Below are 27,992 nucleotides of genomic sequence, written 5' to 3' on the forward strand. Positions count from 1 at the left end.
GAAAGAAATACTCGGCTCTACAGAGCTCTGACTCTTTGTCAGCCTGACTACGGTGCTGAAAACAAACCTGGGGTTGTTCTTATTTTCTTCAATTAATGATAAATAGTAAGATATCCTAGCTTTAAGGAGGGCTTTTTTTTCAGCAACAAACTCTTTTCTAGGCTAAATGAGCATCTTATAAGTTAGCGAGACGCCATTCCCTCTCCAGCTTTAAGCTGTGCATTTGTGAATTACACCACAGAGTCAGGCACTTCTGATTTGAGGCTTTCCTTTTCAGGGTGGTAAATGTTTCAGAGTTCAGGTTTTAAAAAAGGGGAACAAAGTTTTTCCTGTTTTGGCTCCAGTGCTGTGAAGCAAACTCCCTTTCCCCTCAGGCAGAGTCAGAGTCAGATGGGGCAGCATCACTTAGTCTGCAGCTTTTGTTGGTGTACATATTTAATTTGATTTAATTGGTTAATTTAGAAATATCTGATTCCTCTGACATAAAAAGGTTGAAGAAATATTATTCCACCCCACCCCACCCCAACACACACACACACCCGAAACAGCTCAGTGAGGCTGTGTGGTTATTCAGGTGTGGCAGATTTGTTACCATTAATTTGTAAAATTATTTGTTGAAGGCGTGGAAACCAGCACAGCCACAGCTGAGTCCAGTTCATCCTAAACTTCTTGTATGATACTGTGGAGAGTTTGTGGCGCTGAAATCAAACAGTTACAAACACGAATAATGTCTGAGAGACTGGTGTGTGTGTGTTTGTGTGTGTGTGTGTGTGTGTAATCAAACATGCAAATTTCATGTTTAACAAGAGTGATTTTTTTTATTTCAGACGAGTGAAAACCGATGCAGCTGATCCAGAATCAGATTACACACAGCGCTCTGTGTGTGTATATTTGTGTGTGTGTATTTGTGTGTGTGTGTGTGTGTGTGTGTGTGTGCGCGCGCGCGCGCACCGGTGGGCGGAGCCTGTGGCAGCAGAAGGTTCATTGTCTGAGGAGGCAGAGAGAGAAGGTGGAGCGAGCTGCACAGAGACTGCAGCCGGGAGAGAGAGAGACAAAGGGGGGGAGGCCGACTCTCTCTTTCTTTCTTCGTGTGGGGGAGGAGAGGGGGAGGATTAACCGGCTGATCTGCCACACACGCTCACTCACAACACACACACCACACACAAACACACACAAAACAACACGGCAGCAGAGTGAGACTTCATCTGGATCAGCAGCAGCAGCATCATCATCAGCGGTGGCAGTGAGGGTGAGAGACAAAGAGACAAACAGAGAGAGAGCGAGACGGGCAGAGAGGAGGAGGAAGACGGTCTTCACCGTCTGAGGACGCAGACAGGAGGACGTGCAGACAGACAGGCCTTCAGCATCTCGACCGCCCATCTGCGTTCACAGTGATGGCCGACCACATGTTCCTGTGTGTGTGCTGAGTGTGTGTGCTGCTGTGGGTGGGTGTGTTCGCCGCGTTCCTGTTTGGTGTGTGTTCACGGCTCTTGCAATGGGTAACACAGAGAGCATGGAGAGCCAGCTGGCCGTGATCCGGTCCAGAGCTGCCCCGGTTCGACTCCCGATGCCAGACCCGGCTGAGCTGGAGGAAAGGTTCTCCATTGCACTGGTAGGATATGCGCACACACACACAGACACACAGATACACAAAGTGAAAATGTGCAGTAACACTCTGCAGATCTGGTGTGAACTACACTTTGATGGACTCCACAGAACCAGATGGTGAGAGCATGAGATCCTGCAGGATGGGTTCTGTGATTGTTCTGCAGGTCTCTGGACCTGCAGGGCCTCAAGCTGTTTTATATCCTCTAAACTGTGTGAAGAAGACTGCCTGAGCAGACACAGATCTCTGTCTGAACCCATTTGGGATCTAAAGGGAACCACATTAGAACAAACCAGGTCTGTTCCAGTCTACCAAAACAGTCCTGCAGTCTGCTCACACTTTGATTCATGCTCAAGCAAGCCTACCACTCAGCATCCACCTTTAACCCCTGTGGGCAGCTATTTTCTACCTTCGACTTCAAACATGAAAACTGCATATATGCAGAATGTTCTGGTCCATCTGACTGGATGCATGAAGTCATCAGTTGCGCAGAGTTAAATTTCTCATTTAATGGTAGCAAATTCTCACACAGATTTCAGGATCTTCTCAGTGATGATGATGATGATATCTTTGACATGTTGGATGAACTTCAGCTGCTGCTGATGGTGAAAACACAGTTTAAGCTCTGATGTATCTGAATCGGGAAAGATGCTGAATGTTTGCTCAGCTCCAATCTGTAGCTGACCTGTGTTAGATGAAGATCAGATGAAGATCTGAGGGCTCCGGTCTGTGAGGTATTCTCATATCCTCACACAGAAGATAGTTCGCTCAGAAAGAAACCTGATGAGGCCAAAGTCATAAAACATGTTGGTGATGGCGATGGTCCCTCTTTGAAAATGTTTAGACAGGGAAAACTGGGAGAATATGTTAGAAAATCTGATGGTTGTTGGGACAGGCTGTGTTCATAAAAAACAGAATAGACTTGACATAACAGAAAACAGTTTGTTAGAGGTTTGGACTCACCTGTCCTCACCTGGGGCCCATTATCTGTATATTTAAGAGATCTAACATTTACTGGGTGATCCAGGATCTGGTTTGCTCTTCTTAGCCAAGCTGCACTCAGGTACTCACTCTCACAAACATGTCAGTATTGGAAACCATGATCAGTGGCTCTCTTACTGGAGAAGAACCAACAAGAGGGCTCAAAGTTTCACCCTGAGATGAGTTTCAGGCTGAGGGCTCTGGGAAACTTTAGCAATCCAGTCAAAATACGAAACAGCTGATTTTAGAAGGTGTACAAGGGACGGACACTCTGGCTGTAAAAGTCATGAGTCATGAATCACATGCTCGTCATCAGTGCTTCAACCACAGTCAGGTCCTCCTGCAGGAATGGTTTGATCATTATCCATTGTTTAACTGTGTTTACACTGAAGAAATCTGCTCCAAAAAAATTCATGCTGTGGATAATTTGTTGTGACAATCAATTGAACATATGCTTCGAAGTACCAAAAGATCCAGAATCAGTCCTGATCTTCAACAACCTGATCCATAGAAAGGGCAGAACAGGCTTTGGAATGGTTTTTGGGATCTCTCTTTCACCACATTAACCATTTATAGGTTTTGTTATTTATTTGTGGATTTAAGTACAGATGTGTTTTGGAAAGGCCAGATTTGCAGCTGCTGTCAGTCCTTCTACAGTTTGATTCGGGACATGGGTGCTTTCCACTGTTCTAGGTTTTGTTGGCTGCTTTTTAGTAAATAAAATCATGGGTTGTGGGGTTAGAGTTATGCTCAGTGTCTGTATTTAGGGTTTGGGGGTTTAGATATACAGGTTAGGTTTATTTTCTCTAAGGGTTTGTGTCGGTATTTGTGCACTGGGTTTTGAGTTTGTGTCTTTTTTGGGTTCCAGATGTGTTTGAGCTATAAAAAAAATCTGTGTTTCAGAACTCTATGAACCTGCCACCTGACAAAGTACGTCTGCTGCGTTCATATGATAACGAGAAAAAGTGGGAGCTGATCTGTGATCAGGTAGGTGAGGATTTGATGAGACAAGAAGAGCAAATGTGTAACCCAACAATCATAAACCATCCAGATATGATTTGTTTGTGTTATGTGTATCCTGCAGATATTTTGTTACCTTGGGTAATTTTTGTTACATTGTGGTTTGTGGTTGTGGTCTTTGTAACCTGTTGCATTTTTATTTTTATCTTTCTGCAGCTATTTGTTGGTATTTGGTCTTTTGTGGTAATTTAAGGTCTCACTTTGGTTGTTTTGGGGGGGGGGGGGGGTTGGGTTATAAGTCATGTTTCAGGGTTTAGATCAGGACTCTCTCTGAGATCCTGAACCTGTAAGTCCAGTCTCTAATCTAGCCAACTTCTGAATTTTTAGTCTGATTTTAGATTTAATTCAATCCTGCAAATGTTGAAAATCAGGTGTTGTGATGGGCGGGGATTCATATCCAATGCCATCCAGTCACAGTGTTTGTGTGCTTGATGTAGGAAAGATTTCAGGTGAAGAATCCTCCCCACACCTACATCCAGAAGTTGAGAGGCTTCCTTGACCCAGCCGTCACACGCAAGGTGAGATGGGAAAGTTTAAAGTTTGTTGAACTGACCTCCAGTGGTGCTTCAATTATGGTCTGTGTTAGGGCTGGGCGATATGGACCAAAAGTAATATCTTGATATTTTTTAGCTGAATGGCGATATACTATATATATGTCAATATTTTTTTGTCCCAAATGGTATAAAAAAGGCACTTCTGAGTCAACGCCACATGTCCCAAATGTCACACAGACATTTTTATTAGCATTCAGCTGTAGAGATACATGAGAAATTGCTCAAAAATCAACTATTGGCATATTTAAATAATATCCACCAATCCATCCATCCATTCTCTTCTGCTTATCCTGTTCAGGGTCGCAGTGGGGGGGGCTGGAGCTTATCCCAGCTATCATAGGGTGAGAGGCAGGGTACACCCTGTACAGGTCACCAGCCTGTTGCAGGACTAACACAGAGAGACAGACAACCACTCACACTTACATTCATACCTTAAATAAATTAATGCTTTTTTCCTCTATAAAAATACTCACAGCTGTGCTATTAAAATGTAAATGTAAAAGATACAGAGCAAAAACAGCAAAAGGCTGACTTATTGTTTAAAAAGCCAGTCTGTTGAAGTCTACTTCATTGGAAAGTACTTCCTCCTGTGTGTACTCCTGTACATCCAGTACTGTGACAGACTGAATGAACAAAATTCTATCTGCAGGATTTTAGCCAGTTCAGTAAATCCGAAGACATATGCACTGACGTATCACAGCAACAGGCCCACTCACTTATTGCAGCGTCTGCAAGCACACAAAAAAGATCCACTTCCGTTATTAAGGTCACGTGACTTAATGTACAAACCAATTTCTGCTGCGTATGGCAGCGCTCTCTTACCTTAAGACAGGGACTCTTGGGGGTCTGGGCGATGCCAAAGCATACGAACAATGGCTGTATGTACACAAAACATGGCGACAGTGGAGGATTGCAGGTTTACAAACCTCTCCGCCCTCACCGGGAAAAGTCGTTAAATTTGTCACTAGTCGCTTTTTGGGAAAAAAGTGGCCAGTGGGTTCTGAAAAGCCCTTAATTCTAGCAACAAGGTCACTAAGTTGGGAACACTGCCATGCGGTCGCTTCCTGCATGATTAAAGGGTGAAGCGGAGAGAGGCGGGGGCAGTGTGAAACTATGCAGAGACAAACTGGGAGAAGAGAAAGGTGAACTGTGGAGCTACAAGTATGATTGTAACGCGAACTAGACTATATCGATATAAATGATATAGCCTCATCTTCTATTACGTATGAAAATATATCAGTATTTTTTAAAAACTCGATATATCACCCAGCCCTAGTCTGTGTTAATATTTTTTAATTTTTACCAGTTTATCTGTTTGTCTGCAGAAGTTCAGGAGAAGAGTTCAGGAGTCAACTCAGACACTCAGAGAGCTCGAGATTTCTCTCCGTACAAACCACATCGGGTATCTGCCAGACTGCCTATCTGTCTCTCTAACCTGCCTGTCTCCATCTAATGCCTAACACCTGTCTCATGTCTGTCTGCAGGTGGGTCAGAGAGTTTCTGAATGAGGAGAATCGGGGTCTCGATGTTCTTGTTGAATATCTGTCGTTTGCTCAGTACGCCGTCACGTGAGTAAAAACAAGTCTTTGTGTTTGCTTTCTGAGCTTCACTGTGTCTGAATTCTCACCATTAGAACTTCAATGTGAATCACATGGAAGACATTTTTATGGTACAATCATAGTGACAGCCTGACTGCAGTGTTGAGGTGTTTTGTTAACAGCAGGTTCAGGACTTCAAAAACATCTTTACAAACTTTTTGTGCTCAGATTTGATGGAGAACAATCAGAGGCCGGAGGTGAGGTGTCGTCCATCGACTCTCCCTGGAGTCGTTCAATAGAAGATCTCCATGGCGACTGCAGCCTCCCCTCGCCATCTTCCTCTGTACCTCGAACAGCTCGACACTCCATCAGGTAGCAGAAAATAATGTATGAATAAAACCAGAAAAACTCACCCGGTGGAGATGACAAGACGTTTCTTGTCTTTGTAGTTCAACTCTGGTGACTCGCTCCAACACGCTGCCAAGTCGTCGAACTCTCAAGAACTCACGACTCGTCTGCAAGAAAGATGATGTTCACGTTTGTATCATGTGTCTGAGAGCCATCATGAACTACCAGGTAACATTAATATGCCCCTTAGCAGAAACTCAACACACACAAACCTCACCTCGATAGTTCATGAACTTTCCACATGCAGTCGAACATGTACCAAAACTTTAAAGTTAAAAGATTTTAGAGCAGGAAAAATGACTGACCTTCATGTGTGTCCTCATCTTCATCAGTATGGTTTCAACATGGTGATGTCACACCCTCATGCCGTCAATGAAATTGCTCTCAGCCTCAACAACAGGAATCCAAGGTACTTATCCAGATAAAACTATTGCAGATTGTACAAATACCACTGCTCCTGTGTCTATCTCTCCTGCAGAGAAAAAACTACACCTGAATGGTATAAAATACAAACTTTTGATAGGTACCACCATCACATAGCTAATAGTTAATAGCTATAGAATTGGTCGTGTGGCCACTCAAACAGTGATAAGTGATTCAAATTCTACTTGTCACGGTTCAGGTCTGCTTGTTAAAAAAGTTTATTAATTTCTCAAAAAAGTATTCAAAAATCTTAATGTTCATAAATCCACTTAGAAAATTGCCAGGTTTGGTCAGTTCATGCCCACCTGGCTTTTTACCTACAGTGACCCGCACCGCTACATTCCTGGTGCAGAGTTGTGAGTGGAACTAAAAATAAACCATCTTTACCTTATTTTAACCTTATTTCCAAGCATTCTACAACCTTTCTGTCATTGTAAAATTCATGAATTCAAAGATTTTTTTCTACCCAAAATTCCAGTTATACATCATTTGACCCCTTTCAAATGAAACTTTGAAACCCTTCAGGTTGGAATATTTTCAATATCTCTGTACCAAAATAAAGCTTTTGAAGTTTTCTTTAAAATCAAGCAGGTCCCAAAACCCCACTGTTCTCTCCACACCACCCAGACCACTGAAACTCACGCCAGCTAAGATCCATCCTGGTGACTGCCATTTTGTGAACGTTGCATGATCGATTTGTAGTCAGTCTTATGACCGTGATGCAGTCTTCTGGTTGGTTGCTGGTATAAACAAAGCCATGTCCAGCATTTAGGGTTTTTTTTTAGGAAACATATATTTTAGGCTATTTTCAGCCATTTTTTTCCTCCTTAAAAAAGTAGCTTGAAAGCATTTTTGGACCTTTTATAGCTTAAATTTTGGACTTCCTGCGGGCCTGAAAAAAGAATTAGGCTACCTAAAACTACACATTAGAAATATATCCTTTTCTTGCCTCTTCTGAGTCCTTTCTTGAAATAAGAGGGTTGCAAAAATGTCACCTGGATCTTTTGACAGTGCTGAAAATTCCATCCATCCATCCATTAATTTCTTCAACTTATCCAGGGCTGGGTTGCAGACTTCCCTCTCCCCAGCCACCTGCTGATATTTTTAAACTTCTGTAATTAAAATTTTGAACTGTCATGAACTTTAATTTGTAAATATGTGATCCATTGGGAACAAATGATCAGAAAATGGAAATAAATCTGCATAGGGTGAAATCAAGGGGGGTACTCCAGGAGCCATATCACAATAACCATTAGAGATATTGGCCTGAAATTTTATATGGTTCTTTTGACATCAAGATGAAACAAAATAACCCCTAACCTTGACTCTACAATGATTTTGAAAAAGTGGCTGCTGGTACCTACTTTTAATAAATTCAAACTACTGAAAAGAAAGATTAGGCCACAAAGTTAATTGAACTGCAGATTTAGATGTTGTATGTTTTCAGTGGTTGTCAGTGACTGAAGTTTGTTTTTCTCTCTCTAAAGACCTTTGTTTTCTTTATTGCACACTTTTTCTTTATCATCATCAGGACAAAGGCACTGGTCTTGGAGTTGTTGGCGGCAGTGTGTTTGGTCAGAGGAGGGCATGAGATCATCCTGTCAGCCTTCGACAACTTTAAAACTGTAACTAAAACAACACCAGCAGCAACACACTCTAAACATCCAACAACAAATCACACTCTTATCATTTCCCCACTTTGTGCCTCCTGATCTCCTCTGGTCTACGCTGGCATAGATGAGAAGAAATGAGGCCAGGTGTGCTACACAGGTGTGCTAAACAAACCATGGACGGAAGAGGACCTGTTTGTGTTCATGAGTTATACTGCCTATTAAAGATGGTACTAACTGCCCAATCAAACTTCATCTTGATCAATACATTCAGTTTTGTTTATATAGCATCAAATCACAACAACAACCACCCAAAGGTGCTTTATACTACAAGTTAAATTCCCCATACAATATTAGAGAGGAAACTTCAACAATCAGATGATCCTCTATAAGCAACACTAGGTGATGGGGGACAAACTCCATTTTAAAAGGAATAAACCTACAATAGAACCAGGTTCAGGGAGGGGCAGCTATCTGCCCCTACTGGTTAGAGAGGGGAGCACAGGGAAACCATCCTTTACTTGCAGTGGGACTACGGGAGGGTTCAAGGTCACCTGATCCAGCCCTAACTATAAGCTTGATCAAAAAGGAAAGTTTTAAGCCTAATCTTAAAAATAGAGAGTGTCTGTCTACCAAATCCAAACCAGGAGCTCCACAGAAGAGGGGCCTGAAAGCTGAAGGCTCTGCCTCTCATTCTACTCTGAAGTATTCGAGGAACCACAAGTAAGCCAGCAGGCTGAGAGCAAAGTGCTATAAATGGACTAGTTCTTCTTAACCTTCTTAAGGTTAATATTGTTTGTTGATTTTATATATATTCTTTTCTTAATAGTGTGAATTATTATATCTTTATTTATATTTATAATAACTGCGGCTGCTGTTACACCCAAATTTCCCCTCTGTGGGACAATAAAGGCTGTTTCTTCTTCTTCTTCTTCTTCTTCTTCTATAACGCTTTTCTGCTCTTACTTAGCACTCAAAGCACTTTATGCAACACGTCTGCATTCACGCCCATTCATTCAAGCACTTCCACATGTATCTGTATGAAGTGCTTATTGTCTAACTTTCACACTCCAACGCTTGCATCAAAGAGCAACTTGGGGTTCAATATCTTGCCACACAGCCAGGAATCGAACTGCCAACCTTCAGATTAGTATGTGATCTGCCCTACCTTCTGAGCCACAGCCACCCTGTACTGGGGTGATACGGTACTATGAGGTCTTTAAGATAAGATGGGGCCTGATTATTGAAGACTTTGTATACCAGTCAGGCATAACATTATGACCACCTGCCAAATATAGCATTGGTCCCCCTTTTACTGCCAAAGAAGCCCTGACCCATCAAGGCACGGACTCCACTAGATCCCTGAAGGTGCGATGTGGTATCTGCACCAAGATGTTAGCAACAGGTCCTTTAAGTCCTGTAAGCTGTGAGGTGGAGCCTCCATGGATCAGACTTATTGGTCCAGCATATCCCACAGATGCCCGGCCAGGTTGAGATCTGGGAATTTGGAGGTCAAGTCAACACCTCAAACTCATTGCTGTGCTTCTCAAAGCATTTCTGAACTAAGATAAGATAAGATAAGATAAGATAGTGTTTATTTGTCACATGCACAATTATACACAGTACAATGCACAGTGAAATGTATTTTGTACCTGCAACCATATATACACACACATATAAATAAGAAGAATAAAAATTAAAAAAAAAGTAATTCACACTATACACTATACTCTATATACTATACACTATACACACTTTTTAAATTATAATATTTACATTGTGCAATAATGGTCCAGTTAGGGCTCAGAGTTGAGCAGACGGATGGCTTGTGGGTAAAAACTCTTCTTCAACCTTTCAGTCTTAGTCCTCAGGCAGCGGTAACGCCGGCCTGATGGGAGCAGGGAGAAGAGAGAGTGTCCGGGGTGGCTGGGCTGTTTTAGGATCTTCATGGCCCTCAGCCTGCACTGCTTGGTGTAAATGTCCTGCAGGTTGGGGAGGGTGGTTCTGATGGTCCGTTCAGCTGAACGAACCACCCTTTTTAGGGCCATGAAGTCCTGCTTGGTGCAGTTTCCCATCCAGGTGGTGATGCTCCCACGCATGATGCTCTCAATGGTGCAGGTGTAAAAGTTCCTGAGCACCTTGAGTGGGAGCTTGAAGTCTCTCAGCCGCCTGAGGAGGTAGAGACGCTGTCTGGCCTTCTTCACAGTGATGTTTATGTGATGAGTCCAGGACAGGTCCTGTGAGATGGTCACTCCCAGGTATTTGAAAGTGTCCACTCTTTCCACCTCAGCACCACTGATGACAAGTGGATGGTAGTCCCTCTGCTGCTTCCTGCTGAAGTCCACGATCAGTTCCTTTGTTTTGCTGACGTTGAGCAGGAGGTGGTTCTCCTGGCACCAGTTCTCCAGGCGGGAGACCTCTCTCCTGTAGGCTGTCTCCTCATTGTGAGAGATTAGTCCCACAACAGCAGTGTCGTCAGCAAACTTGATGATGATGTTGGACTCTGACGTGGCCTCGCAGTCATGGGTGTACAGTGAGTACAGCAGAGGGCTGAGCACACAGCCTTGGGGGGATCCAGTGTTGAGGGTGAGGGAGGATGAGGTGAGGTGACCCACTCGTACCACCTGTGGTCTGCTGGTCAGGAAGCTGTGAACCCACCTGCACAGGGATGGGCCCAGGCCCAGGTCCAGCAGCTTAGAGACCAGCCTGGAGGGAACTATGGTGTTGAATGCTGAGCTGTAATCTACAAACAGCACTCTCACATAGTTCCCCTTACCAGTGTCTATGTGTGAAAGGGTCTTGTGGAGGAGGAAGGATATGGCGTCATCTGTGGATCTGTCTGGCCGGTATGCAAACTGTAGTGGGTCGAGGGTGGTGGGCAGTGAGGAGGTGATGAATGTCTTGATGAGTCTTTCAAAACACTTCATCACCACAGAGGTGAGCGCTATGGGCCTGAAGTCATTGGGGCTGCTGGGGTGTGGTTTCTTTGGGACAGGGACTATGATGGACTTTTTAAAGCAGGTGGGAATCACACACAGTTTCAGTGAGAGGTTGAATATCAGGTCAGCGCAGGTCTTAAGGACACGTCCACTAATACCGTCTGGTCCAGCCGCTTTCCTGGTGTTTACACGTCTAAACGCCCTCCTCACGTCGCGCTCCGTCACAGTGAGTGTCTCCGCCCCTCCGGCCGGGAGCGCAGCGGGCTGTCGGCTTCCCGACTCAAAGCGCGCAAAGAAGATGTTGAGTTCATCAGCCAGAGAAGCGTCGGCACTCACCGGGTGTGTGTGTGGTGCTTTGTAGCCCGTGATGGTGCGTAGTCCCTGCCACAGTCCCCTGGGGTCAGACTGTTGTAATTGCTGTTCCAGTCTGCGGCCGTAGCGATGTTTAGCCTCTTTCACCGCTCTGCGGACGTTGTATGATGCAACCTTGTAGTCCTCCATGTTCCCAGAGGCGAGGCCGGAGTTGTAGGCAACGGTGCGGGACCTCAGGGCGTCGCGGACAGATTTATCCACCCACGGCTTCTGGTTGGGAAAAGTCCTGATGGTCCTCCTAAGTGAAGTGTCTTCAACAACTTTCCCAATAAATCCCACAACAGTTTCCGTAAGCTCCTCGATGTCTCCGCCCGCGCTGCTGCGAAACATGTCCCAGTCGGTTGAATCCAACGCACCCTGCGGAGCGGCCTCTGTTTGATCAGACCACCGTGTCACTTCTCTCACAGCAGGGGGTTCCTGCCTGAGCCGTTGTTTGTATTTCGGCATGAGAAGGACAGAGGTGTGGTCAGACTTCCCAAAAGGCGGAAGAGGCTTTGCTTTGTAGCCATCTTTGAATGGAGAATAGCAGTGGTCTAGGGTCCTCTCTCCTCTGGTGGGGCAGTCGATGTGTTGAATAAACTCCGGTATCAGCTTTTTCAAGTTTGCACTGTTAAAGTCCCCGGCTACGATGAGAGCCGCATCACGCTGGTTAGCCTGATAGGTGGAAATAGCCTCATGTAGCTCGGATAGTGCAGTGTTTGTGTCCGCCTGAGGTGGAATATAGACGGCGCTGAAGATGACCGAAGTGAACTCGCGGGGCAGGTAGTGGGGACGGCATTTCAGGGTTAGGAGCTCCAGGTTAGGTGAACATGATTGTTTCAGAGGGACAACATTCCTACTGTCACACCAGTTGTTATTAATCATTAGGCACACACCTCCTCCTCTTGATTTTCCAGACTCACTCGTTCTATCCGTGCGATGAACACTGAAGAACTCCGACGGCTGTACGGCGTGGTCCGGTATGAGGGGAGTCAGCCATGTCTCCGTGAGACAGATGATGTTGCAGTCCCTTATGTCCCTCTGAAACTGTATCCTGGCCCTGAGTTCGTCCAGCTTGTTATCCAGTGACTGGACATTAGCCAACAGGATGCTCGGCAGTGGCGTTTGGTGCGCTCTGCGCCTCAGCCTCTCTCTTACGCCGGCTCTTTTCCCTCGGGGACTTGTCCGTGACCTGGTCCGTCCTTTGTTTGAGCTGGCCCACTGGAAACGCAGTATCTCCTGAGGCCAAGTCGGGTCGGGAGAAAAAGGTGTCAGAATACAGCCAGAGTGCTGTATTCTGATATTAAAAAGAGTCTGTCTGTCATACGTGATATGACACAGAGCAGGCGGAATTATAAAGTCCAAAATTAGAGCTAAACCTAATATATACAAACAAAGCGTAGGAGCAGGTACGACGGCTGCTGACCTCACCGGCGCCATCTTGAAAAAACTATGTTTGCTTTGTGGCAGAGAGCATTATCCTGCTGAAAGAGGCCACAGCCATCATGGAATACCATTTCATGAAAGGGTGTAGATGGTCTGCAGCAATAGTATGTTTCAAGGTAGCATCCACATGGATGGCAGGACCCAAGATTTCCCGGTAGAACATTGCCAAAGCATCACACTGCCTCTGCTAGCTTGCCTTCTTCCTATAGTGCATGCAGGTACCAGGTGTTCCCCAGGTAGGTGATGCGCACATACCTGGCCATCTACATGATGTAAAAGAATGTGATTGATCCCACCAGGCCATCTTCTTCCATTGCTCTGTCGTCCAATTCTAATGCTCACATGTCCATTGTTGGAGCTTTCAGTGGTGGACGGGGTCATGCATGGGCACCCTGACTGGTGTGCAGCTATGCACTCCCACATACAGCAAACTGTGTATTCTGACACCTTTCTATCAGAACCAGCATGAAAATTTCCAGCAGTTTGAGCTACAGTAGCTCATCTGTTGGATCGGACCACATGGGCCAGCTTTCGCTCCCATGTGCATCAATGAGACTTGGCCACCCATGACCCTGTCACTGGTTTTCTACTGCTCCTTCCTTGGACCGCTTATGATATATACTGACCACTGCAGACCAGGAACACCCCACAGGAGCTGCAGTTCTTGAGATGCTCTGACCCAGTTGTCTAGCCATCACAGTTTGGCCCTTGTCAAAATCTGTAAAATCCTTACGCTGCATATTTTTCCTGCTTCTAACACATTAACTTTGAGGACAAAATGTTCACTTGCTCCCTGATATATCCCACCAACTGACAGGTGCCATAATGAAGAAATAATTAGTTATTTACTTCACCGGTCAGTGGTCAAAATGTTATACCTGATTATTCAAGACCTTGCAGGTGAGGAGAAGGATATTAAATTATATTCTAGATTTAACAGGGAGCCAATGAAGAGAAGCCAATATGGGAGAAATATGCTCTCTCTTTCTAGTCCCTGTCAGTACTCTAGCTGCAGCATTTTGGATCAGCTGAAGGCTTTTCAGGGAGCTTTTAGGACAGCCTGATAATAATGAATTACAATAGTCCAGCCTAGAAGTAATAAATGCATGAATTAGCTTTTCAGCATCAGTCTAAGAAAGGATGTTTCTAATTTTAGAAATATTGAGCAAATGCAAAAAAGCAGTCCTACATATTTGTTTAATATGTGCATTGAAGCACATATCCTGGTCAAAAATCACTCCAAGATTCCTCACAGGCCTCTTTCCCACCAACAGGGTTCTGGAGCCCGTGCTGTAATTTGAACCATTAGGCGGGTTTTCCACCGCCAAAACACTCGGTGCTCGGCCGAAAAACGTGTTCAATTCCAGGCTCCGCAAGCTAGCTGGTCTCGAACCACGAACACGTGACGAAAGCGGCAGAAGGGCGTGACTCTGCCGTCTCAGCATAAGCTTTTCTACCATATTACATGTGTATTACATGAGAAAAGCGAAGCAATTTTGACGGCTGTGAATTAGGTTGGGCTCTAAGGCTTTACTTGCTGCTTTGTATCAGTTCATATCACAGATAAAAGGACACAAAGTGCGTACTTGTCGTCTTGCTCTGATCGCTGTCTGTGTTTACCTCTGTGCTGCACACAGATGCTGCAGTAGTTTGGTTTGGACCCTAAAACATATTAGCAGCACAGAAAGGGGAGCGTGTTCTCCCACATTTTGCTGCTTCGGCTTCCGTGTCCAGACAAGGAGCCGCCCACACTCATACATAAAGGAGCAGTTCACAGAAATGCGGTGGGAATGCGGGCCCGTTCTTAATCGTTTCGCTGGTTCATTGGGAACAGCAGGGGCACTGGCACGCGAACCGGTTCCTCGGCGGTGGGAAAGTAGCAACAGTGTTACTGAAGGCCCAGAGTAAGTATCTGTATACTACACTATGAAATGGACTCATTTTGTTAAGTTGATCTGACTCTTCGTATTCCCTCCTCTCAAATCTCAAGTGAGAGGAACCTTTTTGAAAGAAGAGGTGGTACAAACTGGTAAAATGAGAAGAGAATAAACAACACACACTGATTGATGGAGTGATTGACTGATTAACTCATTCATGTGTTGCAGGTATGCTCCGAGACGATGCGTTTTGAAAAGTTGATGGAACATTTTAAGAATGAAGACGACAACATTGACTTCTTGGTAACTGTTTCAATGAGATCTTATATTTGAGCTTCTTTTTATGAATGTTTAGGTCCAATCAGCTTATTAAACTCACCTGGTGTGTCATCATCAGGTTAATAACCAGCAGTTGAACATATTTCCAGGTGGCCTGCATGCAGTTCATCAACATTGTGGTTCACTCTGTGGAGGACATGAACTTCAGAGTCCATCTGCAGTATGATTTCACCAAACTCAACCTGGAAGAACACCTGGAGGTAGCACGGCAGCCAATCACAGCAGACAAAATGCCCACTATAGTCAGAACATCATGTTCACTCTCAGCTAATTATGTCACATCTAAAACATACGCTTTGATTTCCTGCTAATGTTGATCAAAAGATAATCCTCACCTGTGCTCACCCCGTCTCACCTCAGCAACTAAAGCACACAGAGAGCGACAGGCTGCAGGTTCAGATTCAGGCATATCTGGACAATGTCTTTGATGTTGGGACACTGCTGGAGGATGCTGAGACCAAAACTGCTGCTTTGGAGAGAGTCGAGGAACTGGAGGAGAATCTGTCCACGGTAAGTGCTGCAGGTGGAGAGAAGACAGGTGGATAAAGATAGGTGAAGTCTTATAGTTCCCTCTTTCTCCTCTAAGGTGTTGTGCTGACCTCTGCCCTTCTTTCCTCTCTGCCTTCAGATGTCGGAACGTCTGCTGGATGTGGAGAACGAAGCGATGTTGAAGATCGTAGAACTGGAGAAACAGCTGATGCAGACGAACAAAGAGTTAGACCAACTCCGGGTCAGTACTGTTTCTGTGGAAACCACATGCACGCTGTCCCCATGGAGACAGAAGTGATGCATATAAAAGCATAAAAGTAGGTCAGATGATGATGACGCTCAAAAGACACCTGCAGAGGAAAAATGTGGAGTTAATTAAACATGAGTTTATTAAAATGTTAGACTGTTCCATAGTGCCACTCCCTCCCTGTTACCTGTGCAGGAGGTGTATGCCAGCGCTAACTCTCAGGTGCATACCTTGCGACGGATGGTCCGGGAGAAGGACCAGACGATCCGGCGTCAAAGTCGCCTGGAGCGTCAGGCTCAGGAGGCACAGCAGGCCGGAGGACCTGGAGCTCCTCAGCCACAGAGGGGAGAGGGGGATGGAGGGGTGGCTGACTCAGCCTCTCCTTCACCTCCACCGTGTTCTAACCTGTCCCCCAGGTGAAACAAAGAACCTGCTACTTATAGTAGCTCAGAGCTGGAAACTGTTGGCTGAGTATTTTGTTGTTGATTACCTATGATTGATTCCTGCAGCCCTGAGACTGTAGCCTATCACAGCATGGGGCCAGGGATGAGTGGAGCCCCGGGAATGCCAGCCCCACCCCCTCCACCTCCTCCTCCACCAATGCCAGGCACAGGTGAGTTAAACCCTGCAGGCACTGCTGAATATCAGCTGATTAATGAGTAGTAACTTCATCTTCATTTTCTTTTCTTCAGTGTCCAATGGGCCTTACCCAGCACCACCTCCACCTGCTCCTCCTCCTCCCCCTCCTCCACCTTGTCGTACCAGTGAGCTCTCCTCTGTCCCCATGCCTCCGCCTCCTCCCCCTGTGGCCCCACCTCTCCCAGGGACAGGGGGGTCACCTACTGTCATCTTTAACTCGGGACTTGCAGGTGAGACTGTATAAATGGTACATTCACAGGCCGTGTGCAAAATAAGGGACCACACCAACAATACACCTGTACCTCACTGCGGCTAGATGAGGAGTAAACTCAGTTACTCTGTAATCAGAACATGAACTATAAACATGGGTTTTACATCACTACCATGAAAATAATAAAGACTATAAGCATCTCTGCTGACTCACCGGCTGTTTGGTAGTTCTGTTTACAGCTGTCATTTAAAAGAGTGGTTTCTGATGATTCTGGGATTTCTGCACAGGTTGCACAGGACAGAATAAGGGGGCTCTTTGTCATTGGCCACCTTCATTCAAACATTTCTGCAGCAGGTGGTATGGTTTGATGCCAAAGTTTGCAACCTTTAATTGTCCTTCCTTGTAAGTTGGTGTTTTTTGTTTTTTTTTTTAAGCCTGTCATGTCTGGAATTTTTCGCAATCAGAATGATGATCCGAATGCACTGATGTACCAAACATATTTGCTTTTACAAGAACAGCTCTATAAGTTTTCTATAGGCTATTCTTGTTAATGTTTGTATTTTTATTCATTTATTTTTTATTTAGTTATTTGTGCCAGGTCTGACAGGCAACAAGGAAGGGGCAAGAACAAGGGGGGGGGGGGGGGGGGGGGGCAAAGTGAAGAAAGGAAAAAAATAATCGAAGAAAAGTAGATATACACAGACACTCACACATCCATACACATATATATATATATATATATATATATATATATATATATATATATATATATATATATATATATATATATATACACACACATACACACAATTTTGTTGTTTGCAGTAATGTGTGTGTATGCGCCTCTGTCATGCAATGTACTCAATAATGAGGGCAAAAAATTGCAACCATGCCCCCACGATCCAGAGGCAAATAGGGAAGGACCCAGGGGACCCAGGCCATCCACAGCCCACTAGGAGCTCAGAAGACCTGAGGTCACACATCCTGATGGCAATTGTGTGCACACCCCAGAGGAGGAATAGAATAGAACTTTGCTCAGTCCCCGGAAAAGGAAAACAAATACACATCATGGGGTAGTTAGGTTAAAAAAAGTCATCTGGTATCTGGTACCAGGGTCCAAAAAAACACCTTAGCAAAGCATATTTGCACATTTATAGCCAGGATAGCAATATGGTGGGTAAGGGAGGGGCAGGAGGGGGATGCAGATGGAAATGAGAGGGTAGGGGCATTGTGGAGCCAGATGCCAGCTCCTAGCCAAAACAGTTCGCTGATAATGATGGAAGTTCATCAGCAGCCGTGGTACACCAGATCCAGCTCACACAAATCACAGAGAGGGCTGAGAGGAAGAGCGTCCATCACACATTGTCCCGGAAAGATAAGATTACCAGCCCAAGGCCGGCTAGGGAGCCGAATTCCTGATAATGCAGATGTTGTTTTGGAACAGGCTGCTTGTTGTTTTCCAACAGCCTTCAGTTTCACTGGGGAACCCATTCAGTAAATCCAATATTCCAAATTCATTAGTTACCGTCCTCGCTGTGCAGAACCGAACCTTATCTCCAGATCTAACCCCTCTCGCCTGCGAGCACGTTCTCAGCTGGACTACCTGTCCACTTGCAGCTCAGGTCCACCAGGCTTTGAATCTGAGTCTGTACAGCTCTGCACAGCCCATCCACCTGGGTCTGCAGCCTCGGCAAATGTCGAACTGCTGCCCAGATTCGCTTAATTTCCCAGTAAATCAGGTATCCTCTGAGCCCAAACAGAAGAGATACTGCTACCAAATAGCCAAATATATAGACGTCTTTCACGTCCTCTACCTCCAGGGCTGCGAAGCACACAGGTCTCCATGAGCCCCAAGAATATATGACGTGTCCAATGGGGTCTGTTCCACTCAGACACGCAGGCTCTCCTTTCCCCGATCTCATAGTGGAGAAAATTCAATCAGTGGTGTTTAGGGCCCAGTTTGCCAGATCCATGTTGCTCTTAATCTTATTCTTATTACAGTGTGTAAGAGACGCTCTCACAGCAAGAAGCAAGCAGGAGAGATGGGGAGGGCAGGGAGAGAGACAGAATGCGACCATCCCCGTCAGAGAGCAGGAGGGAGACCACAGACGGAGCCCCCACGGCCAAAGGGCAAGAGTCCAGAGAGCCAGAGGAGTTTATCTGTGAAATGCTGCAAAGGAAATATGTCAGACAGTAAATGATCTGATGGTACTCGTGTGGAGCAGGTAGTCTAGCCATCTGAGCCCACTCTTGCCAACTTTTGTGTAAGAAAATGCGCTGCTGGCTGTTTCAAAAGTTGCTAGAATTTGCTAATAATGCTGAAGCGAGATGTAGTATATACACAAAACAGAATTTCAGCTTTCCAGGTTCTCTACAAAAGACACTAAAAAAGTCACTAAATTTGTCACTACTCGCCTTTTCCAAAAAAAGTTGCTAGATTGGTTGTTAAGTTGGCAACACTGTCTGAGCACTTGTTTGATGATGGTAATGACTGGTGATGGTGACCACAGTTGGTGATGCTGTCCTCCCACCTGATGATAGAATAGAATGCCTTTATTGTCATTATACAGGATGTACAATGAAATTGGGGACCTCTTCATGAGTAATTACAGTTTTTTGCTGAAATACTCATGTTTATTGGTGTTTCAGTGCTACAGGATTCATGTTTTATGTCCACAGCAATGTTAAACCATGTTTTGGAGTTTAGGTTGTTTGAATTTCCAGGTTGCTGTTAGTCAGAGCAAAGTAATCACATGTTCTTGTCCAAGTCCAATACTTCACAGAGTCCTTGACTACATACAGGGGTTGGACAATGAAACTGAAACACCTGTCATTTTAGTGTGGGAGGTTTCAAGGCTAAATTGGACCAGCCTGGTGGCCAATCTTCATTAATTGCACACTGCACCAGTAAGAGCAGAGTGTGAAGGTTCAACTAGCAGGGTAAGAGCACAGTTTTGCTTAGAATATTGCAATGCACACAACATTATGGATGACATACCAGAGTTCAAAAGAGGACAAATTGTTGGTGCACGTCTTGATGGCGCATCTGTGACCAAGACAGCAAGTCTTTGTGATGTATCAAGAGCCACGGTATCCAGGGTAATGTCAGCATACCACCAAGAAGGACGAACCACATCCAACAGGATTAACTGTGGACGCAAGAGGAAGCTGTCTGAAAGGGATGTTCGGGTGCTAACCCGGATTGTATCCAAAAAACATAAAACCACGGCTGCCCAAATCATGGCAGAATTAAATGTGCACCTCAACTCTCCTGTTTCCACCAAAACTTCGACCCATTATCAGCAGTATACACTCGGTCACCTACAACATTTCCAAACACCTCGCCACCATCTTATCACCGCTTGTTGGCATCACACCCCACCACATTGAAAACTCTACAGATTTTACTAACAAGGTCCAGAATCTTGTACTGGATCCAGATGAAACCATGGTGTCCTTTGATGTGGTTTCACTTTTCACTTGCATACCCACAACTGAGGCAGTGGAGACCGTCAGAAGACGACTACAGGAAGACGATTCCTTACTGAACAGAACCAGCTTCACCCCAGATCAGATTTGTGCACTTTTAGATCTCTGCCTTACCACAACATATTTTAAATACAATGATGGATTCTACAGACAGAAGCATGGATGTGCCATGGGCTCCCCAGTGTCTCCCATTGTAGCCAACCTTTACATGGAGGAAGTGGAAAGTAAAGCTCTTGGTTCTTTCAAAGGGATGGCACCTAGCCACTGGTACAGATATGTAGATGACACCTGGGTCAAAATCAAAACCCAAGAAGTAGAAGCCTTCACTCGTCACATCAACTCAGTGGATAAATACATACGTTTTACCAGGGAGGACACCAGAGATAACAAGTTACCATTCCTGGACTGTGCGGTGCTTATCGAGGAAGATGGAAGCCTCAACATTGAAGTTTACCGGAAGCCCACACACACAGACCAGTATCTCCTCTTTGACTCCCACCACCCTCTGGAACACAAACTTGGGGTGATCAGGACCCTACAACACCGTGCGGAAAGTGTTCCCTCTAAGGCAGAAGGGAAGCATAAGGAACACACACACATTAAGAAAGCCCTCAAAACATGCGGTTACCCCAACTGGGCCTTCATCAAATCAGCTAAGATGCACAGGAATGAAGGCCAAACACAAACTACAGAGAATAGGAAGGACAAGAGGAACGACATTGTCATCCCATATGTGTCAGGCTTGTCAGAGAAACTCAGAAGAATTTTCTCCAAGCATGACATCTCAGTATACTTCAAACCAAGTCACACCCTAAGACAAAAACTGGTTCATCCCAAGGACAAACCCGCCAAACACAAGATCAGCGATGTAGTGTATGCTGTTCAGTGCAGCGAAGAGTGCTCGGACCTCTACATTGTGAAACCAAACAGCCTCTTCACAAACGAATGGCACAACATAGAAGAGCCACCTCGACAGGACAAGATTCAGCAGTACATCTGCATCTGAAGGAAAAAGGGCACTCTTTTGAGGATGCCAATGTTCACATTTTGGACAGGGAAAACAGATGGTTTGAAAGAGGAGTGAAAGAAGCCATCTATGTCCACTGTGAACAACCATCATTGAACAGAGGAGGTGGATTACGTCACCAACTTTCCCCCGCTTACAGTGCTGTCCTGAGCTCCCTTCCCAGACGTCTCAACCCCCATTCACACCTTTGTTCCAGTGACCTCAATAGGCCACAGGAAACAATGGAGCGGAGTCCTAAATTGGTTTCAACTGAAACCACTGATTAAATATGACCCACGCCCCCTTCACACCTGGGCACATGTGTTCACGCACATGATCAATAGAGGGTCATAACCACCTCCAGGGGACTACGCCCACAGGGGTTTAAATACCTGGGTCTCTCCACCATTTGGTTGAGAACTGAAGAAGCCTTTCGGATGAGAGGTGAAACGTCTTCAAGAAACAAAAAGAAGTTCAGTCGCCTTTTTCAAGCTCCAGAGACTGTCCGTCCGGAGCTCTACAGGGTCAATATACACGGCCAGGCTGCTATAGCCAAACCTTTGGTCACTCGTGCCAATGCCAAACGTCAGTTTCAATGGTGCAAGGAGCGCAAATCTTGGGCTGTGGACAATGTGAAACATGCATTGTTCTCTGATGAGTCCACCTTTACTGTTTTCCCCACATCTGGGAGAGTTACGGTGTGGAGAAGCCCCAAAGAAGCGTACCACCCAGACTGTTGCATGCCCAGAGTGAAGCATGGGGGTGGATCAGTGATGGTTTGGGCTGCCATATCATGGCATTCCCTTGGCCCAATACTTGTGCTAGATCGGCGCGTCACTGCCAAGGACTACCGAACCATTCTGGAGGACCATGTGCATCCAATGGTTCAAACATTGCATCCTGAAGGCGGTGCCGTGTATCAGGATGACAATGCACCAATACACACAGCAAGACTGGTGAAAGATTGGTTTGATGAACATAAAAGTGAAGTTGAACATCTCCCATGGCCTGCACAGTCACCAGATCTAAATATTACTGAGCCACTTTGGGGTGTTTTGGAGGAGCGAGTCAGGAAACGTTTTCCTCCACCAGCATCACGTCGTGACCGGGCCACTATTCTGCAAGAAGAATGGCTTAAAATTCCTCTGACCACTGTGCAAGACTTGTATATGTCATTCCCAAGACGAATTGATGCTGTATTGGCCACAAAAGGAGGCCCAACAACGTACTAATAAATTATTGTGGTCTAAAACCAGGTGTTTGTTTCATTGTCCAACCCCTGTACTTCAGTAATTGAGAAGTTCTCTGTTGGATAATGTTTACTTTTGGAAAGTTAATTTCTCCTAAAATAGAAAATATTTGGATCATTCTCTTTTGGTACAAGGATGCTTTGATATACAGAATTTAACTTTTTCAGATTTCCTTGCATATTGTTGCATATTATTTGTAATGCTGATGAAGAACCTCAGGCTGTTATCCTGCTTATACCATCTTCACCTTCAGCCAATGAGAGTCCAGAATTCTCAGTCAACATGGTAAATGTGTAAATTAATTAGTGTGATACTAATGTCTTGTTTCTTTTCTCCTGTTTTGCTGCCAGAGGGTCCTCTCAAGCTATTCTGTACGTTTACTTTCCACTTCACACAACAACTACTCTTCCCCATCCACCACCTTCTGCCATCCCTCCATCACCTGGAAACCAGCCACTGCCAGTCGGTGGCTGGTTTGTCGGTTATCGAGGTCGCATGTTTGAGCCCACATCTCTGTTGTGTGTTCAGACTGAAGGGAAAGGGTTCAGATTCATAGCACAAACATTACTAGACACAAGCAGCAGACGACAGACAATCTGAGAAGATCAGAGGAAAAATAAAGTCAAAGAAAATACATGAGCAATAAAGAAAATACAATCAAAGGATTAAAGACGGGCTCTGATGAGACCCGAAGCCATGCTGACATTCTTTTAGTCTGACATACACACCTGTCATACCCGTTCCTGTACTAACAAGTACAGCGATGTTCTGTCAGGAGTCGGCCATTTTGCACAAACCAACCCATCGGTCTGAACACACAGCTGGACTTCAGTTGCTCACATTACGAATCTGAGGTCTATCTCACCCTCTCCTCACACAGCGGTGAAGATAAAAAAGCCAATCCAGACCAAGTTCAGAATGCCTGTGCTGAACTGGGTTGCTCTGAAGCCGAGTCAGATCAATGGAACCATCTTCAATGACATCGACGATGAGTCCATCCTGCAGGTAACGACCGCAGCACGAGGCACTGCTCAGTGTTGAAAAAGGCTTTCACCTCCTCACCTGTTTGAACATCTGTGTCTCAGGACCTGAACGTGGAGGAGTTCGAGGAGCTGTTTAAGACCAAGGCTCAGGGTCCGGCCGTGGATCTGACTCTGTCCAGGCAAAAACTTCCCCAAAAAGCTCCATCCAAAGTTTCCCTGCTGGAGGCCAACAGAGCCAAAAACCTGGCCATCACCCTGAGGAAGGCTGGACAGGGGTCAGAGGTCATCTGCCGTGCCATCCAAACGTAGGTGGAACTGCACCAGTTGACCTTTACCAGCTCCAGCAAGGCCAGCTCACATTTTTTAGCGTCAGTCAGAAACAGGCAAAATGTGGGGCCATTCAATTTAATTTAACTTTATTTGTATAACATTGATACACAACAATAGTCCTCTGAAGGTCAGAGAGAGTTTACAGGTGGGTTCAGATGGGCAGATGAGTCTGTCCATCTAATCTCATCATACCTTTGATCCTTGAGTTTCCTCTCTCTGCTCTTTATAACGGTTCATTCTAATGTCTGGAGTTTGTTCTGTAAGCTCTGAATTTATTCTCACACTGGCTTCCACCGAGCTGCCATCCTTCATCAGACAAACACTTATTTTTTCATCTTCAAGCCCAACCAGAGAGAACATCCTGGAGCCTCCTCTGTCTCAGGGTACTTTAGATTTTAACCCTCCATAGGGCACTTGGTCATTGGAGGTTTAAAGATGTCATTGCTTTAGCGATATTTTTCAAAATCTTTCATTATCATGTAAAAAGTCAAAGCAAATTAAATGACTATATTTGGTTCCTTAGAGGATATATGTATGGTAAAGGTAAAAAATATTTTAGAACATTACACCAAACACATTTTAACTTCATACAACATTCAGCCATTTCATGCTTCCTAACCTCACTGAGGCGCAGGACGGGCAGCGTGTCAGACGTTCATTAGGTGACTTTCTGTCTATATGCAGCTGATTAACATGTACACGTGGAGTCATGGTATCAGACTGAAACCAGCCCATCGTCTCTTCAGGTTCGACCTCCGGACAGTTCGGGTGGACTTTGTGGAGTGTCTGATGCGTTTCCTGCCGACAGAGGCGGAGGTGAAGCTCCTGCGCCAATATGAGAGGGACAGGAAACCTCCGGAGGCTCTGAGTGATGAAGATCGCTTCATGATGCAGTTCAGTCGCATCGAGAGGCTCAGCCAGCGCATGACGATCATGACCTTCATGGGCAACTTCACTGACAATGTCCAGATGTTAACGCCGGTAAGACAGACAGACAGAGGAGAGACAGAGAAGAAACAGACAGGTGTGACCAATCTCACCATCTCCTTTCCTTTCAGCAACTCCACGCCATGATCGCAGCTTCAGTTTCTATAAAATCATCTCAGAAGCTTAAGAAGATCCTTGAGGTCAGTCTGAGGTTATGGTTATACGTGGATATGCTGTGATTCCGTATCAATAATCAGCTGCTGTGTGCCATTGCTCTCATAGATCATCTTGGCTCTGGGAAACTACATGAATAGCAGTAAAAGAGGGGCGGTGTACGGATTCAAGCTGCAGAGCTTAGACCTGGTAACACACACACACACAGACACACACACACACACACACTGAACCTCTGATCCGATCAATCAGCTGACAGCTAACATTGGTTATTGAAGCCTCCAGCTGAATGTTGACATGATGAGAATCTGAGGGACCTGTCAATCACAGGTAGCCCCAGCCTAAGTCCTCCCCACTTCCTACTCTTTTGTGACTCTAGTGTGACCACAGTTTCCAAAATGAACTTCATGTTTTCTTCATTCAGACCTGAAATCAGCTAAGCTGAGCAGGACACTCGTGTTCTCATAGACCTCTATACAATCAGACTTCAGAGGAGTCCCCCCTGCTGGCAAGTTTCAAAAGAGAGTCCATCTTTATTTACAGTCTGGATGTGCTCCGTGAATCCCTTCACAATAAAATCCTCTGAAAAATTTTGCAGCACCTTATGAAGGCTCAGAGGCACAGATCTGAGCCCGCTGTATGTGTGTTTGTTCGCTCTGTGTGTGTTGTGGTTACCACGGTTGTGGATTTTTTTTGTGTATTTCTGCATAGTTACTGGAGACAAAGTCAACTGACAGGACGCAAACACTGCTTCATTATATCGCCAGCGTGGTGAGAGAGAAATATCCCATTGTCTCTCTGTTTTACAACGAACTTCACTATGTGGACAAGGCCGCTGCTGGTGAGTCTGTCAGCCAATCAGGATGCTGCAGTCGCAGAAGGTTGCTGATTTTCTCAAGCATATTTTCCTGTGCCGTGCAGTGAGTTTGGAGAACGTGCTGAGCGACGTGAAGGAGCTGCAGCGTGGCATGGAGCTCACCTGGAGAGAGTTCAGTGTGTCGCACAATGCCACACTCAAAGACTTCATCAGCAGGAACGAATCACGGCTCGGCAAACTGCAGGAGGATGCACGCATCGCTCAGGTGAGAAGCATAATGATGGTTAGGAGTTCAGGTTTGATGTTTAAGTTCGAGTTCAGGTTCTATCCTGCAGACTTCTCCTCAAACATGTTTTATGATATTTAATGTTAGACTTTAAAAACAACTTCAGTAGTTTCTAAAAACTTGAATTCACAGGTAACATGTTAACTGACGTCAGTTAACTGTGTTTGTATGTGTGTGTGTGTTTAGGATGCCTTTGAAGATGCAGTGAAGTTTTTTGGAGAGAGCTCAAAGACGATGCCGCCATCTGTCTTCTTCCCTATTTTTGTTCGTTTCATCAAAGCCTACAGGGTGAGTAGCATCAGTCCAAGCCATCTCTCTGATGGGCTTGGACTGATGACCTAAAGCCCCTCCCACATTTTCAAAGTTTGTCTTTAGTCAGCGCTCAGATCTGCTTCAGCGGAAAAACAGTAGAAAACATTTAAGTAAATTGTGAGTGAACATGTTTGTGTGCAGCTGGCTGAGGAGGAGAATGAGCAGAGGAGGCGCCAGGAGCAGATGCTGCTGGAGAAACTGGAGCAGGAAGAGCAGCAGGAGGAGGAGGAGGAGACCAAGGTGATACATCATTTACAAATTATTAGTTTTACATGCTCGTCATCATCAACATCCATCGTGTACTACATCCCTCCAGCCACGCGTTCATCTCCTGATGGAGGAGGAGCTTACAGTTGCTCCCCCATGGTGAAAGTTTGAAGAAATAATCATCTACAGTGAGCTGTGAACCCCTCATGGTTTCACATTTTAAATCTTGGTGGTAAAACCAGTAAAAGAAAGGTGAGCCTGGAGAAATTTACCTGAACCTGAGAGCCAATCAGAGAGCAAGGCAAACATATTAATTATACAAACACCACAGATGGTATCGGGGTTGACCAGACATGAAATATAAACCAAACTAAGACTGTCAAAGTTAAAGGAGAAACAAGACAAAGTAAACACAGTCAGAATTAAGCTGATGCACAAAGCGACCCTGAATCCACCAATCAGAATGGTGCATTGTGGAGCAGTACCTCGATGGTTCTCTTTGGTTCCCGTTTAGTTTTGTTGCCCTGCCATGAACACATTGAGACAAGTTTGTCTCAGCCCACAGTCGTCCTGACCACCATCTCTTTTCCACTAGGAAAAGAGATGTGAGCAGGTGTGTCTACCTGTACCTGCTTTAGATCATAACTGCTGATCTGAGTACAAGTACAGCTGTAGATGTTTCTACCTGCCGGTCAAAGCTGTAATCAGCCTTCCTGTCGACCAGCAGCTTCAGTGCATTCATTTCATACCTGCTGGATTCAAACTTTCACAGTAAAGGTAAACCCACCCACCTGCTTCACCTGCTGTTTAAAGGTAAAATGTTGAGGCTCCACAGAGAGATTCAGTTTAGCATGAAGTTGAATATTTCTCTCTGAAACTTTCTCAGCAACTTTGAAAATCTTTATTTCCAAGTTCAGCAGTTCTCCATCATCACTGACATCATTATCCCAACAGTCTCTGATTGGCCAGCAGGCCTGAGAGATCAGATTTGCTGATGTGCTGTTTCAATGCCGGTCTGAACATAAGCCCCTCCCCCTCTCAGTCTCCATCCCACAGGGGGAAGCGGCAGCAGCAGGAGCTGATCACGGAGCTCAGACGGCGCCAGGGAAAAGACAGCCGCCATGTTTACGAAGGAAAGGATGGCGCTATCGAGGACATTATCACAGGTAAACATACCGCCACAGTGCAACTATGACCACACCAGGTGTGTCAGCTCTGTCCTCTGATTGGCTTTTTATTCTCTCACCTGCAGCTCTGAAGACCGTCCCCTTCACGGCTCGATCAGCCAAACGCAGCTCTCGCTTCTTCTGTGACCCCGCCCACTCCGAGGAGCACTACTGAGAGGTCACTGAGAGCGGTCGCGTGCCCTTTTCATCGATGGGACCAATTAGCACTTTGAACTTTTCTGATTGCTCAAATTGATGACATCATGTTTTCTATGTTATTTTATTGGTCTCTGTGCACAGACTGGGCGCCCATACACCTGAACTCGGAGAGGCTGGATAGGCCGGAGGGATGCTCTTTCAGCTGTGA

General features: G+C 45.3%; 1 protein-coding gene across 1 annotated transcript; it reads left to right on the forward strand.

Moving 5' to 3' along the window:
* Positions 1 to 1,055: 1,055 nt before the first annotated feature.
* Positions 1,056 to 27,865, forward strand: fmnl2b (formin-like 2b). Its single transcript, XM_030754800.1, has 28 exons — positions 1,056 to 1,612; positions 3,491 to 3,574; positions 4,045 to 4,125; positions 5,487 to 5,563; positions 5,646 to 5,729; positions 5,928 to 6,071; positions 6,149 to 6,275; positions 6,440 to 6,516; positions 8,062 to 8,155; positions 14,982 to 15,056; positions 15,182 to 15,292; positions 15,453 to 15,602; positions 15,721 to 15,822; positions 16,024 to 16,244; positions 16,338 to 16,441; positions 16,521 to 16,697; positions 22,774 to 22,794; positions 23,304 to 23,428; positions 23,509 to 23,711; positions 24,483 to 24,717; positions 24,795 to 24,863; positions 24,946 to 25,026; positions 25,549 to 25,678; positions 25,759 to 25,919; positions 26,127 to 26,228; positions 26,394 to 26,492; positions 27,502 to 27,625; positions 27,712 to 27,865. The coding sequence occupies exons 1-28, from the start codon at positions 1,496 to 1,498 to the stop codon at positions 27,798 to 27,800; spliced, it is 3,264 nt and encodes a 1,087-aa protein (XP_030610660.1). The 5' UTR covers positions 1,056 to 1,495; the 3' UTR covers positions 27,801 to 27,865.
* Positions 27,866 to 27,992: the final 127 nt, after the last annotated feature.

This window comes from Archocentrus centrarchus, chromosome 2 (assembly GCF_007364275.1).
Source record: "Archocentrus centrarchus isolate MPI-CPG fArcCen1 chromosome 2, fArcCen1, whole genome shotgun sequence".
Lineage (NCBI taxonomy): Eukaryota > Metazoa > Chordata > Actinopteri > Cichliformes > Cichlidae > Archocentrus > Archocentrus centrarchus.

Coding starts and splice junctions, on each gene's coding strand:
- fmnl2b (XM_030754800.1), top strand. CDS start 1,496: ATGGGTAACACAGAGAGCATGGAGAGCCAGCTGGCCGTGATCCGGTCC. Junction 8,156..14,981: donor CCTTCGACAACTTTAAAACT/GTAACTAAAACA, acceptor CATGTGTTGCAG/GTATGCTCCGAGACGATGCG. Junction 16,442..16,520: donor TCCACCAATGCCAGGCACAG/GTGAGTTAAACC, acceptor TCTTTTCTTCAG/TGTCCAATGGGCCTTACCCA.